At 40.8% G+C, this 15191-nt stretch overlaps 1 protein-coding gene across 1 annotated transcript in view; it reads left to right on the forward strand.

The window, feature by feature from the left end:
* The first annotated feature begins 835 nt into the window (after positions 1 to 835).
* CHSY3 (chondroitin sulfate synthase 3) overlaps positions 836 to 15191 on the forward strand; it is a 311496-nt gene continuing 297140 nt past the window's right edge. Inside the window, exons 1-2 of the mRNA XM_024122152.1 lie at positions 836 to 1637; positions 4762 to 5045. Coding sequence (XP_023977920.1) covers positions 836 to 1637; positions 4762 to 5045 — 1086 coding nt within the window. The remainder of the gene's footprint in view (positions 1638 to 4761; positions 5046 to 15191) is intronic.

Here is a 15191-nt window from a genome sequence, read left to right on the forward strand (position 1 = left end):
CCTGGGCGGACCTGGGCGGGGCAGAATGGGGAAGGGTCAACGCCGGGACGTAACCGGCTGAGGGCTGGGGGAGGCGAGCGAGAAGGGAGTTGCGGGCGCTCGTCGGGGGCTCTGAGACCCGAGCTCCGCTGATGAGGTCAGTGAAGCCTACGCGCTGGGAGGAGGGCGGCGGAGTCCCCGGACGCGGGTGTTGCGAGGCTGGCGGAGGGGCGGGACGGGACGGGAAATGGGACGGAGAACTAGGACCGGGGGAGGAGGAACGAGGGGGCGTCGGCGCTGGAAGCCGGAGGCGGCCCGACAGGGATCGTTTCCTTCCGGAGAGGAGGCCGGCTCTGGACCTAGGCGCGGGTGGGGGGCGTCCAAGGGCGGATGGCCGGGAAATACCGCGGCCCGCGCTTCCCCCGCCTGGCCTCGGTGGTGCTCGTGGCTCCTCCTCCGGGCCAGTCCGGAGCTCGGCGGCGGGGGGAGCGAGGGCGGGGGCTCGGGAAGGAGGGAGGAGGGAGGGACCAGGCGCGCCAGTGACAGGGTGGCAGCCTAGGAGCGGACGCCTTGCCGCCGCCGCTCCACCTCCTCCTCCTGCAGCTCCTCTCGCTGCCGCCGCCGGGAGAAGTTTCACTCCCGACCCTCGCTCGGAGCGGGAAGCTCGGCCGGCAGCTGCAACGCGCCGCCGGCTAGGCGCACGGAGCGCTCCGACCCGGAGGCGGCGTCAGAGCCTGGGCTGCGGGCGGCGGCCGGGGCTGGGGGCGTTGAGGCGGAGGAGGGGCGGGTGTGAAGCGGCAGACCCTTGCGCAGCGCCGCAGCCGCTCAGCCAGCGTCAGCGCCCGGGGCAGCCGCGATGGCCGTGCGCTCCCGCCGCCCGTGGATGAGCGTGGCTTTGGGGCTGGTGCTGGGCTTCACTGCCGCGTCCTGGCTCATCGCCCCCAGAGTGGCCGAGCTGAGCGAGAGGAAGAGACGCGGTTCCAGCCTCTGCTCCTACTACGGCCGCTCGGCCGCTGGCGCCGGCGCGCAGCAGCCGCTCCCCCAGCCTTCTGCCCGGCAGTGGCCGGAGCAGTCGCCGCCCCCAGCGCGCCAGGAGCTCCAGGGGCCGCAGCTGCCTGAAGCAGCGCCGGGGGTAACCAGTTTTCGCAGCAGCCCCTGGCAGCAGCCACCTCCGCTGCAGCAGCGGCGGCGGGGACGCGAGCCTGAAGGCGCGACGGGGCTCCCCGGAGCCCCTGTGGCCGAAGGGGAACCTGAGGAGGAGGATGGAGGCGCGGCTGGGAAGCGGAGAGGCGGTCGGCCGGGGAGTAGCCACAACGGCAGCGGGGACGGGGGCGCCGCCGCCCGGAGCTCCCGACCCCGGGATTTCCTGTACGTGGGGGTGATGACCGCGCAGAAGTACCTGGGCAGCCGCGCGCTGGCAGTGCAACGGACCTGGGCGCGATTTATCCCTGGCCGTGTGGAGTTCTTTTCCAGCCAGCAGCCCCCCAACGCTGGGCTTGGCCACCCCCCGCCACCCCTGCCTGTCATCGCGCTGCCTGGGGTGGACGACTCCTACCCTCCCCAGAAAAAGTCCTTCATGATGATCAAGTACATGCACGACCACTACCTGGACAAGTATGAGTGGTTCATGCGCGCCGACGACGATGTCTACATTAAAGGTGACCTCCCAGCCCCTGCTGTCCCGTCTCCCCGCCTCCCCGACTCCTTTCTCTGCAGCCAGCCCCAATCCCTGGCCAGCCCCTATCCCTGGCCAGCCCCTCTCTGCTTTTCTGCCAGCACGTGCTCCGGGCTCCTGCAACCCCCAGCCGGTCGCTCCCCCACACCCGCTCGCCTCCGCCCACCATTCCTAGTCCGCTCCTCCTCCTCTCCTGCGGCCTGGACCCTCCTCGCACCTGCCCAGCTTTTTTTCGCCTTCCTCACTCTTGCTGCTCTGGTTTCCGCCCATCTCTTGCTACTACTCTTTACCGTGTTGGAAGGCGAGGAAAGGGACCTCGGGGTTAAGCCTGAGGCTGTTCCCACTTTACACTGCTCTGAAAGCCCCAGGTGGTGGTAGTTTCCCTAATCGGTCCAGAGGGGCGTGTCCTCGGTGGAGAAAGGGAGGGTGGAGGATGCAGGCGGGAGCCAGTTTGGAGATAGGTGATCTCGATTATCCCCCTATCCTTTTGTTTTTACTGGATCAAGCTTAGTTTTGGAACTGGTGAGATTGAGGAATCATCTTCGCTGTCCCACACCCTTCTCTGTGCGTTTCCTTTCCTTCTGCACCACCCGCCGCTCAATGGGAGTCCTTGAGCATCCCAGCCGCTTCCGCGCACAGCTCCTTCCAGCCACCGCAGTGCAGCCTCAAGCAGTTCCTTACGCCCCCGGCAACAACTCAGTAAAACCCTGAGGGGATGGCTGTATTGACAGGAATTGGTGGTGGGGGAAAAGGGGACAGCGCCCGCGAATTATCCAGGCCCTAGGAGCTCCAAGCTGTACTAGCACGCACTAGGCTGGATCCTTTCCAGTCCATCTTGGTAGTTGCGGCGTTAAGCAGGGGCTGGGAAGTCCTTCCCCAAACCACACGCAGCCCTAGCACGAGAAAACTTTGTCCGTTTTAAAAGAGGCGCGGTCCTTCACCCTGCGTGTGAGTGGCTCTGGCCAGAGATTGCTAAACTGAGCAGAGGAATGTTCCTTAGAGCGGGAGGAAATCTTTACAGTCTTGCTCTTTGCGGAGAGGAACACAAGGGAAGTAGCTAGGTCGTATTGAAGGAGGGCTCCCTGTGTGTGTGTGTGTGTGTGTGTGTGTGTGTGTGTGTGTGTGTGTGTATTATTTTTTTTTTTTTTTGCCTGGCTTGGGTCTTCTTTGCTGTGCGGGCTTTCTCTAGTGGCGAGCGGGGGCTACTCTTCATTGCGAGCGCCGGCTTCTCATTGCGATGGCTTCTCTTGTTGCGGAGCCCGGGCTCTAGGCACGTGGGATTCAGTAGTTGTAGCACTCCCGCTCAGCAGCTGTGGCGCAGGGGCCTAGTTGCTCCACCGCATGTGGGAGCCTCCAGGACGGGGGGCTCGAACCCGTGTCTCCTGCATTGGCGGGCGGATTCCTAACCACTGAGCCACCATGGAAGCCCCTCCCTGTGTTTCTTTCCACATTTCCTGGCTTCTTGGTCAAAGGGGGGCAGCCCTTACTTAGTTTACACCCCTCTAATTGTAGCCTCATTGCTTTCTCCTGATTCAGGTAGTGTCTTTTACATACTCAAGGAAAAACAAATAAATAAATAAGACCCCCCCCGCAAAAAAAACTGTCCCATTTTGGTAATGACTGAGTGTATAGAGTTAATAACTAGAGATTTCTTGGGTTTGGGTTGAGAGGAGTGAAATCCTTAGAGATTGTTGGCAGAGAAAATACTGATAATTAGATATGAAAATAATGAATTGGATAAGTTGATACAAACATTTAAAAAAGATTGCATTCCTGGTGATTGCAGTATCTTATAGGTAGGTATAAGTTATGTAGATATCTATAATTGATAGATCCACTGTCTTATAGTCCCCCTGTCTTCTGTGTCTCTTTAAAATCACAAAGGTTTCCTGGCAGAAGTTTGCCACACTTTGCAGACAATTTCCAAAATGCATTAACAGCATCCACTTCTGTCATATCTTTTAGTGCTTTGAAAGATTGTCCTTCAGAACATTGAAATGCCATATTCTTTCCGTTTCTATTAAGAATGAAAGGCATTTTGTATTAAGAACCCAATAATAGTCAGCTGAAACTCACTGAAATCGAAGGGGCATGGCATAGGATCAAGATAATGACTGCAGACGCTGTGCTCATGAAAAATGATAGTAGAAATGCTGACTGGGAATGTAAAGAGGGTGACTACTTATTCCAGTATGTCACTTGGTAGAGTACGAAATGCTTTGGAACTGTTTTAGCTACAGAACTTTATTTTAAAATTGTTTTTTCTGATGAACTTACAAACTATAAACCAATTATATAAATTTTAACAAATGTTAATTTTGTCCTAAAAGGGTACTTTCCAAAGTTCCAAAGTGTTATATTTCAAGGCAAGTTTGATATTCTCACTCTCTCTCTCTCTCTCTCTCTCTGTATGTATGTATATACACACACATACTTATATGTATACACACACCTTTTGGGTTGTATATGACTTGAGTTTAGTTATGGACAAAACACTAAACTAAATCAATTATCAGGGTATCAGTGGTCTGCCAATGAGGTCTGAATATTAATATTATATCTCTGAGAATTTTTTCACTACCTCATACATGCTAAGAAACCTGTCTTTATTCTCCTTGTCATTATTTCACCTTTAGAAAATATCTGATGACTGTCATCAGACTGAAGGTTTTTCATTGACTAGAAGGTTGATTAAATTTTATTATAATTTAACAAGAACTGAGTGTAGAGTTAATAACTAGAGATTTCTTGGGTTTGGGTTGAGAGGAGTGAAATCCTTAGAGATGGTTGGCAGAGGAAATATTGATAATTAGATATGAAAATAATGAATTGGGTAATTTGATACAAACATTTAAAAAAGATTGCATTCCTGGTGAATGCAATATCTTATAGGTGGATAGACAGGTATATGTGATGAAAATTTTATTATAATTTAAAAATTAGTATTTTTAAAATAATGGAATATTCAAAGAGGTTTTCCTTCTTTTCAATTGTGTAAGACTTGTGGGGAGTTTATGCACAATATTGGAAGTTCCTTCCCTTGCTTGGTGTGTTATAAATGATTATGAAATTAGGAAAAGGAGTGATTGTTGCCTTTCTCTTTGTAGGTGATAAGTTGGAAGAGTTTCTTAGATCACTGAATAGCAGCAAGCCCCTCTACCTGGGCCAGACTGGCCTGGGGAATATTGAAGAACTCGGAAAGCTGGGGCTGGAGCCTGGGGAGAACTTCTGCATGGGAGGACCTGGAATGATCTTCAGTCGCGAGGTTCTCAGGAGGATGGTGCCACATATTGGTGAATGCCTCAGAGAAATGTACACGACTCACGAGGACGTGGAAGTAGGAAGATGTGTTCGACGTTTTGGTGGGACTCAGTGTGTCTGGTCTTATGAGGTAAGACTTGCGCTGTGATGAAAATGTTCTCATATTACAGGTGGGTGACAATTTACAGTCTGGGGCAGTGATTCTATTTATTCTCTCTGTATCTTTGTATTTGCTTGAAAATGATAGCAACAGCCAGTGATGGACACAAGGGCGATTGTGGGAGATGCCTTTCTTATCAGAGCTGAGGCCTGTCCGAGGCTTTCTTATTAGCGTAACCCGTAACTTTAAGCAGCAGCTTATGTATATAGTCACATCTCTGGAAGATGCTACTTCCGCTTTATTTCCTTTATTGGTGTTTATATACATGTGTATCCGTTTCCTGTCTCTAACAAGAGGATTAATTCTGTTCTCTTGGGCTGTAGCTTTTAGCATTTCGTCCTTTGTTTGTTGTTATTTTGGTTAGGTATATAATCGCATCTCTTTGTTTTCAAATAGTTAAACTCTGTAGTTTCTTGGAAGATTCTTATGTGGAAATTTAACATACATTTTTAAAGCACAGGAAAAATTAACTCATAATGTTATATCACTTATAATAGACTTATTCACAAAACTTTAAAAGGCATGATTATGTGGAAAAACAGAAGTTCTGAAGATGTTAAGTAACTGCTTAATATTATGACTGGTTCTCTAAAATTTTGTTTTGTGTCTGCCCTCATTCCATTTTCTCAACCGCACCCATTATTTAAATAATCTGAGTTATGAACTGTTGTTTTATTGTAGTAATTCATTTTATGAAATAATCTGAGGCTTTTTTCCTTCAGAAATTGGTTTTGAAATGAAAAGCAATTGCGTTTAAAACAGTTTTCGTGAAAGTTAATCTTAGTATAAGTTACTTAACACTTAAATAATATATTACAGTTTTCACTACAGTTTGGTTTTCAAGTGGTTGGAGTTAAATGCTTTCTCAGTATCAAAGAAACATTTTATGAAAACTTGTTCCCTGTGAAGTCATTATACCTCAAGATTACACAGTCCCATTCATTTTTCTTTTAGAAATGTAATCCCACTTTCCTTAATTTAGCTTTCTTTTTTATGCATCATGATATTTATACTATGGGGAAGTATTTATATTTATTACAGAAAGTAAGTATTAATATAACTAGTTACTTGGAATATGTGCTATGCAAATTTAAAATTATTACATACCTTATTCCTTTTATTGATAGAAACTAATTTTCTTTTATAAAACCAACTTACATATACCCTTAGAATAAAAATGTAGATAAGCACATTATAGTTTAAAAATAGGTAATTTAATAAACTCAATGAAAAAGATTTGTCTCTCCAGTTAATATAAAACTAATTGGAAGGCTAAAAAAATACTTTATATGGAAAATATAGTCAGTTGATATTTGCTTACATGAAAATATTATTTTTCAGACATTGTCTCTGTATGGATGAGTAAAAAAAATCATATTTTAAATAAAGATGGAAAATTATTATATTTTATCTGATACTTTATTGCCTTAACATCACATAGAAAGTTTTAACAAACCTTTTATGTCCTTCCATTCAAGTTTTCATTGATTCTGCTGTGAAGGTACAGTCCTCACATAGCAGCCTGCCCATTCCTGATCCAAGACAGTAAAATATGCTCAGGTGACCTACATGCTCAAGAATTGATTTAATATTTTATTTATAATATAGGCATTTGTTCTGGTTAAAGGGGAGTTGATAGTAGATCTGCACTCTCTCTGTTAGAATAAGTGGAATCTTAGATCTTTTCATTAATTGCCATAAAAGAAGAGACAAACAAAGGGAACTCCAAGTCTTGTAGGATATAACTTTATGATCACCATATTTACATTAACTTTTGGCAATACATTTGGATTTTAGACTGACAGTTTCCCATCACTAACTTCAGAATCTGTATGAAAAAAATAATTTCTACATTTTTTCCTAGCATTAGAAAATGGTATCTTCTAAAGCAATACTGTTTCAGAATGTTGACTTTATATTTTGCTAAGCAATTACATAGAATTTACTTTATTTTGGAATTTCAATCTTTAAAGGAGCTATTTAAACAACATTTATTTTAGAGGTGGCATTGATTTAATCCTAACCCTGACCCTAAACCTAACCCTAACCCTGAGTCTTATTTAAAGGAATAATGGAAAATTTCTTTACCAGGGAATATATTAAATAGTATCTGTTAATAAATTTAGTAAAGATAAGTATACAATTAGATTATATCTAAGCATTTTAACATTAGGGTGTGTTCTACACTTCCTGGACACTAAGTAGGTAGATTGGGGCACAGCCAAACTAGGGCTTTCCAGGTCGGGTTTTAGGTTACTTGAAATGTCCAACTATGCTACTGTTCACATTATATGGAAAAATTAATCTATTCCACTCTGGGTTGGCATTCACATAAAGGTGAGATTTCACATCTGGTCATAGAATAAACTATGAAACCCATCAGTAATTTTGTTTCCATATTTCTTTTATAAGAACCGTCTACAACAGAATTTTCTTAAAATTTTGAATTTTCTTTGCTAAACTTTCCATAGCTTTTAGGATTTTGTTTGACTTTTCCTCCTAATAAAAGTTCTTGCAGAGTTAACAGCGCTGTTACAGAAACATGTTCACAATTTTTGAGTTTGAATAAGTGAAGCATCATGATGGAATGTTATCTTTTAAAAATGATAAACAGGCTTGCAGATCTTGTAGGAAGAGAATTGGACAAAAATATTACAATTATAGATTGTATAGTGTGTAGCTATTCTTGACTATGAATTACATTATTTGAAAATCTAGGAATCTTCTAGTATTCTTTACTGCTGAATTAAAGTCTGCTTTCTCTGTGTATATATACAATTAAGCATAATATTGGCAAGAGGGAGGAGAGGGAAGGAGGGGGAGAGAGAGAGAGAGAGACAGAGACAGAGAGATAGAGAGACAGAGAGAGATAGAGAGAGGTATAAACTTGAATTTGGGTTTGAGTCACCAGCCTACCACTCATTAGTTTCATTGTCTTTTTAAAATTACTTCTCTGAGCCTTGTTTAATTCAATTGAAAGCAGAGATTGTAATGGTGTCTGCCTCATAGATTTTGTAGAAGATTAAGTGAAACGGTGAAATGATCCATGTAAAGTTCTACGTAGTATCTGGCACGTAGTAAATTGTCAATAGGTGTTAGCTGTTATTGTCATAATACTGAATAGATCATGTATGATATTACATATAACATGGTTTCATCAATTTTATTCATTTACTAATTATTATTAATGAGTGATTCATCTATATCAAAAATTCAGATGAAATAAAATTTTTTCCAATGAAGAATACAAGTGTAAGGTTTTTTTGGCAAAGAACAAGAAATGAGTATGTTTCAGTGTTTTAGAGCTATGAGGAATCCAATATTGGTAAAACATAAAACATGGATGACTTTCAGACATGAACTACAAATATTTGCTTCAGTCTTTGAGTATCATATTAAATAACTGATCTTGAGACTGTGGAAAATATTATTTAACAAGTGATTATTTAATATATGTATTGAAGGAATCTCAAACAGATCAGACTCTATGTACATTAAAAAAAATTACTGTGTGGATTTCTAGGTTAGCCCCCTTTTCTGAATTTCATTGGAATTTCCGGTAGGAAAGGAAGTCAGTAGTATCTCATTCTGCAGTCAGTTCACAGGACCACCCTGGAACTTGTCTCTCAAGGCAGCTGGAACCCCCTCCTGATGTTTCCCAGGTGTTTCAGGAAGTGATATATATCAGTAGCTTCGGTTCTTCCTCACGATAAGGTCCTGGTGGTCTGGGAAAATATGTCTTGCTTGTTGGCCCCTTGCTCTGTTTCTTCCTCTGTCATCTCTACCTACTTTTCCTTTCTTCTGTCATTAACGAGCAATAAAATACATTACAAATGCATTTTGATATGCATTGTTTCTCATCACCTTCTCAGTAAATTAAATGCTCATGACAGGCCAACCTTGATATTCCAAAACATGACACATAGGGCCCAGGAATGGCTTGACTTCTTCTGAATAAAGAGGGCTTTGTTTGCTGATGGGTCTCAGACAGACTGGTTCTCTCTGTACCTGAGACCATTGGAGAGTCAGAATTGAGATTCTTCCTTCCCCACCTAGAGGTAGAAACATCTGGTTTTCAAGGACATATGGCAGATGTTCATAATCATCAGACTTTGTGGGTTGCTGTTACACTCATTTATATCTCAATTGTATAAATGTAGATGACTAACTGAAGCATGATCATGAAAAATTATTCTATGCTTTACACTCTGTGAGTGTTAGAAATTATTGGCACCTACTGTTGGCTAAGTTCACATTTTTGGTTGAGCTCTATCTTGGTTACTGCTTTTCTAGTTATCTGAGCTGCAGTCTGGCAGTTTGGGAGGCTGCATATGGCTCTTAAATGTTGTTTGGCACGTGGGGTGTTTTAAGGTTTTCTTGATTTTGTTTTTTGATGCCATTAGCAGAGGCAGGCAGTCTTGAGTCCCTTCATGACCTATTGTTGTGCACCAGCCTCTCCTTGAACGTTTAGCTTAACTGCCTGGACCAGGTAGGCATAAGAGTGTTGATATTTTGAGTCAGATAATCCACGTGTTGCAAATTTCATTAAAAGGTTCTCTAGGAAATGAAGTAATTTTCTAGTGAGAATGAGATGTGTATTTTAAATAGTTTACAGAGAATTAATTTTTTCAAACTTGGCAGTTTAGAGTTGTAAATCGTATAATACAGTTACTACACTTTCTTTGTTATAGGTATTTTTTAGTAAATTACTAGACCAGTGAGGGATAGAAAGTTCTCACTGTTGAAAAATTATTTGTACAATTCCTTTTCATTCCGTCTTAGCAGAATTGGAAGTTCCTTTTCTTTGGTTTTTGTTTTAATGAGATCACTTACATTAAAGCATTAAAATAATTTCAATGATTCTTCTTCTCCCTGTGAGGGAGTTTTGCATTTCTTCCATCTAAGAGTCATTTTCAGAATAGTGTGTATTTATCTTTTTAATGTTAGCAGTTAAATGGAGCCAAAAAATATGTATCTTTATTTTGTCTAATTAAATGTTGTTTCAAAGAAAACAGAGTTCCATGTTGATGGAAATATTTCTCTGTGGTTTAAAAAATCATTTCTTATGACTAAACAGATTTTTAATAGATTTCTTAAAGAGTTAATTTCACACCAGAATGTCTTATGTCTAATCTTGGCCCCCTGAAGGCTATAAAAACCCTAGAAAATTCCATTATTTCACAAAAGGATATATTCTGGTAGTGTTTCCCTAGGCTTGTAATACCAGAGAACTATACCATAAAAAATGTGACTACATATAAATTCTTTGTAACATAACCATTAAGGTTAAAATATCTGTCCCATTCTTATAGGGCTGTTACACATCCTTCTTAGCTTCTTTCTGTTACTTATGAGCTTCCCTTTTCTGTAATGCTAATTTTACTGTATCATGAACATAGTTTATGCCCCTAAAGTATATTAATATCTATGGAAGGGCTTCCCTGGTGGCGCAGTGGTTGAGAATCCGCCTGCCGATGCAGGGGACACGGGTTCGTGCCCCGGTCTGGGAAGATCCCACATGCCGCGGAGAGGCTGGGCCCGTGAGCCGTGGCCGCTGAGCCTGTGCTCCGCAACGGGAGAGGCCATAGCAGTGAGAGGCCCGCGTACCGCAAAAAAAAAAAAAAAAAAAAAAAATCTATGGAAAAAGTATAAGGCTGGGATTTTTACCTAAAATTAAGCCCTTCAAAAATTCAGTCTTTTCTTGGTTCTAATTCAGTCACATTTAATTTTTAACTTAACTAAAAGCAGTGAGCTTCACACACCTACTCTTCCCACCCCCATTCCACTTGTCAGATGAAATCATCCCGCATTGATTTTTTGAAATCTCTTTTCTGCCACACTGCTTCCTTCATTGTACAAAATAAAATTGCATTGTGAGTTGATGGACAAACTTGGTACAGTTTCTCCATGTTTTGTAGTCTTAGCTAGTCTGTTTTCATTGTTAACTAATGCCTTACCACCTGAATTCTGACAATGTGTGTTTTCCAACAGTTGTGAAAAATGCAAAGTTTGGAAGATGCTTCCATGCAATTTGAAATGAGTTCCATGATAACATAAACACTCATATTAGTTAAAAACTTTGAAGACTCTTCCTCCTTAATTGATCAAAAATATTCTAATTTCCTGAAAAAATTCCAAGTCAGTTTTCTACTTCCACTTCCTTTGTCTTGGTTTCCAAAAAGCTATGTGAGAAACATTCATTTCAATCTCTTTTCTAGCTAGTGAATTAATGAATTAGTGCTCAACATACAAAAAAATGTAATCTTCATATAACTATACTGCATTTTACTTTGACTATAGCATGTTACTTCTTTTGCACAAAATATATTAAAAGTAACTTTTAAGAAGGTGTTTAAGCTAAACATAAACTTCATTAAAATAAAATCAGTGTCTTGAATCATATGAGTCATTATTTGATATTATTGAGCAATAGGAAAACATGTAAACTGAAAAATTGAGGGGTTGCAGTTCGTCAGAATTCTCATGCTCTTTTCATTTACTGTCCTATTAAACAATACTCTAGTTAAGGCTTAACCACAAATAAATCAGTCTGAGTCATGACATACATTTAATGTTAGCCTGTCTTGCAAAGGTGTTGGACATTTATAGTACAAAAAGCATGTTACAAGTTTCTAAATGAAAATCAAAATAATATATTTATTTAAAAAATTCAACTGGCATTGTTTTGGGAACTAATGAATGAAATGGATTTCTTAATATTCTGAGATTTTAAAATCTTCACTCACCATTTATAATTTTGAAAGCTGTGTCCCTCATTCTTCACAGTCAGTGGTAGTTGAACTCTTCATTATCCCTTTCTGTTTCATTTATTTTTATTGTAGAGCTATTTATTTATAGAGTAGATGGTTTAAAGAAATATACAGATTAATAAAAGTAACATACAATAAAATAAAATTAAAATGTGAAGAAATAAGGAAAAAGGAAGACATGTATAGAAAAATAAGAAAAAAAAAAAAAAAGGGAAAATACATGTTGAGTTCCTTTTTTCCTGGCATTAAAGAGAACCTAGCTTGACTTGATACTAAGACCTGGGAGAAATCTTCCCCGTGGAGCAGACAGGGGTTCTGAGGGATCACGTACTCAGCACCGCTTCTTTGGTAAGTAGAATAGCATGATTTGCTTGGCTGTTTCTAATAAATTCCCTCAATATAAACCAAGACTGTAATGCAGAAGGGCAGTTCTTCAGGAGGAATTCTACTTGAAGACAATGCAATTATGGTCAGGTACACCATTGTTGGATAACTTCCATGATTGTATTTTAAAATTCAGAATACTTTTTAGAGAGCCGTCTATGGGTATTACTTCTCAGGCAAATGTTTTATATTAGGTTGGCAACAGGAAATTTGAATTATGCATATTCTCTGGTGAAAACCCAGAGTGTAGCCATTGTGTCCTTGATTAAGGGAAGATCTGTGGTTGTGCTTTGCTCAGCAAGAGGAAGGTAGAGACACCAGCTACAAATGGAGAAATCAAACCAGATAGATCATGGACCAGATGGTGACCCCACCCGAGGAGCCCTGAGTCAGGCCCAAGAGAATTCCTAACAACTCGACCTTGAGTTATCAGTGTGGTTACCTAGCTTTTGAACTAATTATTAGAAGTGTCTTTTTTCCATAAATTTAATAATTATACTTATTATATAAGTTATATAAATAATTATATATTTATTAATTTATTAATAATTTATTAATAAATTTACTATATAATTTAATTTTAATGTAAATTTTGCATGCACAGATTAAAATATTTAAAGATCAACATTTTAATGATGAAACAATGTTTTAATGATCTAATAGTCTATTATACAAAAATAAATTTTAAATGAAATAAGGTTATTTAATATTCATGATGAGTATCTTAAAATGTGAAAAAAAATATAGGGTGAAAATAAATTTAAGTATTCTGCTTTAGAATTCAGTCATCTCACATCTTAAAAGCCAGTTGATTTCATTTGCTCAAATACATTTATTGAGCACGTCCTATAAGCAGTGGACACACAGACCTTCCTTTTCCTCATGGAGCCCCCAGGGGAGAGAACTCAGGCTTCTAACCAGTCTCTGCTTTCACATCTGATACAGAGTTGGGTCTCCCATTTCTGTCATCCTTCTCAATCTTTTTCCTTCTAAGTCATGAAAGCTCCAGTTGGGTCTAACATTGGTACCTGTCTTAGAACTAGGATCAAATGATTCTTATTTTAATTTTCTTAAGTGAGCATCTTCCTCTTGTTTGTATTACTGTCTCCTGAAGAGGAGAAAACCAAAGACGTGTTTAGTAATTTTATGGCATATTAATATATTTTGTGCCTGTTATATAGCACAGAACACCAGGATTTTTAAAAAAATTTATTTTATTTTATTTTATTTTTTTAGGATTTTGTTTTTTAATTAAGTCTGGAACTATACTACCTGGCTTCAAATCCCAGCTCTGCCATTCACTAGCTGAATGGCCTTAGTCAAGTTACTTAACTTCTCAGTGCCTTAGTTTCCTTATCTGTTGAATGGATATAACAACAGTACTTTCCTCACAACACTGTTGTGAAGATTAAATGAGTTAATGTATGTAGCAGCACTCAGAATAATACCCAGCAGTGTTAAGCATTCTGTAACTGTTAGCTATTTTTGTAGAAGCAGAATGGCATAAAATAGTGCCAACTTTACAGAGCCATTGCGAGGAATAAAAAGGTCAATGTGTTAGAAGCCCTTAGAATAATGCTTGACATGTACTAATTCCTATATAACTGTTAACTATTATTAATATTTTCCAATTTACAATGTTCATATTCTTTTTTTCCTCTCATGGGAAAGAAATAATGTTGACTGGAAAGTGTTTATTGCAACTGCCTTCTGAAAGCTGGGCTTTGCTGTAGTAGGGAGGGTGCTGATTCGGTGGTTCTCTGCCCTGACTGCGCAATGGAGTCCCCTGGGGGACTTTGAAAAAATTCTGGTGATGGAACCCATCCCTGACTCATTATAGCAGTCTTTTACAGGTGAGGCCTGTAGCATGGGTAGTGTTAAAAACTTCCCAGGTGATTCTAATGTGGCTCTAGGGTTTAGACCTTTGTATAAATTATTTTTTATTAATTTTCTGTTTTCAAATATCCAATCCATTCTTTTTTTTTTTTTTTTTTGCGGTACGCGGGCCTCTCACTGTTGTGGCCTCTCCCGTTGCGGAGCGCAGGCTCCGGACGCGCAGGCTCAGCGGCCATGGCTCACGGGCCCAGCCGCTCCGCGGCACGTGGGATCTTCCCGTGGAATCTTCCCGGACCGGGGCACGAACCCGTGTCCCCTGCATTGGCAGGCGGACTCTCAACCACTGCGCCACCAGGGAAGCCCGCAATCCATTCTTAACTATTCCATAAATGTTATAGTTTCCTTTTGGGAAAAATTATAGGAAAGGAATCAGCACTTCTGCATTTCTTTCTATGTCTATTACTCATCTGTTCCAAAGAGTTAGTCACTGGATTTAAAGACAATGAATATAAAGCCATCACTCACAATTGTATGTTTTCTCATGGTCTGATTTTCATGGTTCATATATTACTTTTTTGTTTTAGAAAAATACAAGATTGATTTTAAAACATTTTTAGAAAAAAATACATTGTTTATTCATGAAAGGCTTAAGGTGTTACTGATGGTTTTATTTATTACATTTGAATAACTATATAGTAATAGAGCTCTTAAAATATAGGTGGAATGTTTTCATTGACTTATTCCTTTAACAATGACTTTTTGAATTGGAGCTCAAAAGGAAAAATAGTATCAGTGATCCATTTCATTGAGTACAGAAACCAAAACTTACTTAAAAACTTAAATGAATAACTTTGATTTCAGCCAGTTATTCTCAGATATTTCCTTGTCCACTGCTGTAGCTGACTGCTATAATGGAGGGAAGTATAAGATACACAGGAATGTAAGGGAAGAAGTTCCCAAGGAAAACAGGAAAATGCAGTGCTTCCTCCAAACTAGAAGTAATGCACAGGGTCATTGCCAGGTGAGTGGGGATACATGGGAAGGCAAAGGTGGAAGAATAGCATGATAGCAAATAGTGTGTTTGATTCAAGCATATCTGGTGGCAGGAGACATGAGGCTCAAAAGC

Source organism: Physeter macrocephalus, chromosome 8, assembly GCF_002837175.3.
Source record: "Physeter macrocephalus isolate SW-GA chromosome 8, ASM283717v5, whole genome shotgun sequence".
Taxonomy (NCBI): domain Eukaryota; kingdom Metazoa; phylum Chordata; class Mammalia; order Artiodactyla; family Physeteridae; genus Physeter; species Physeter macrocephalus.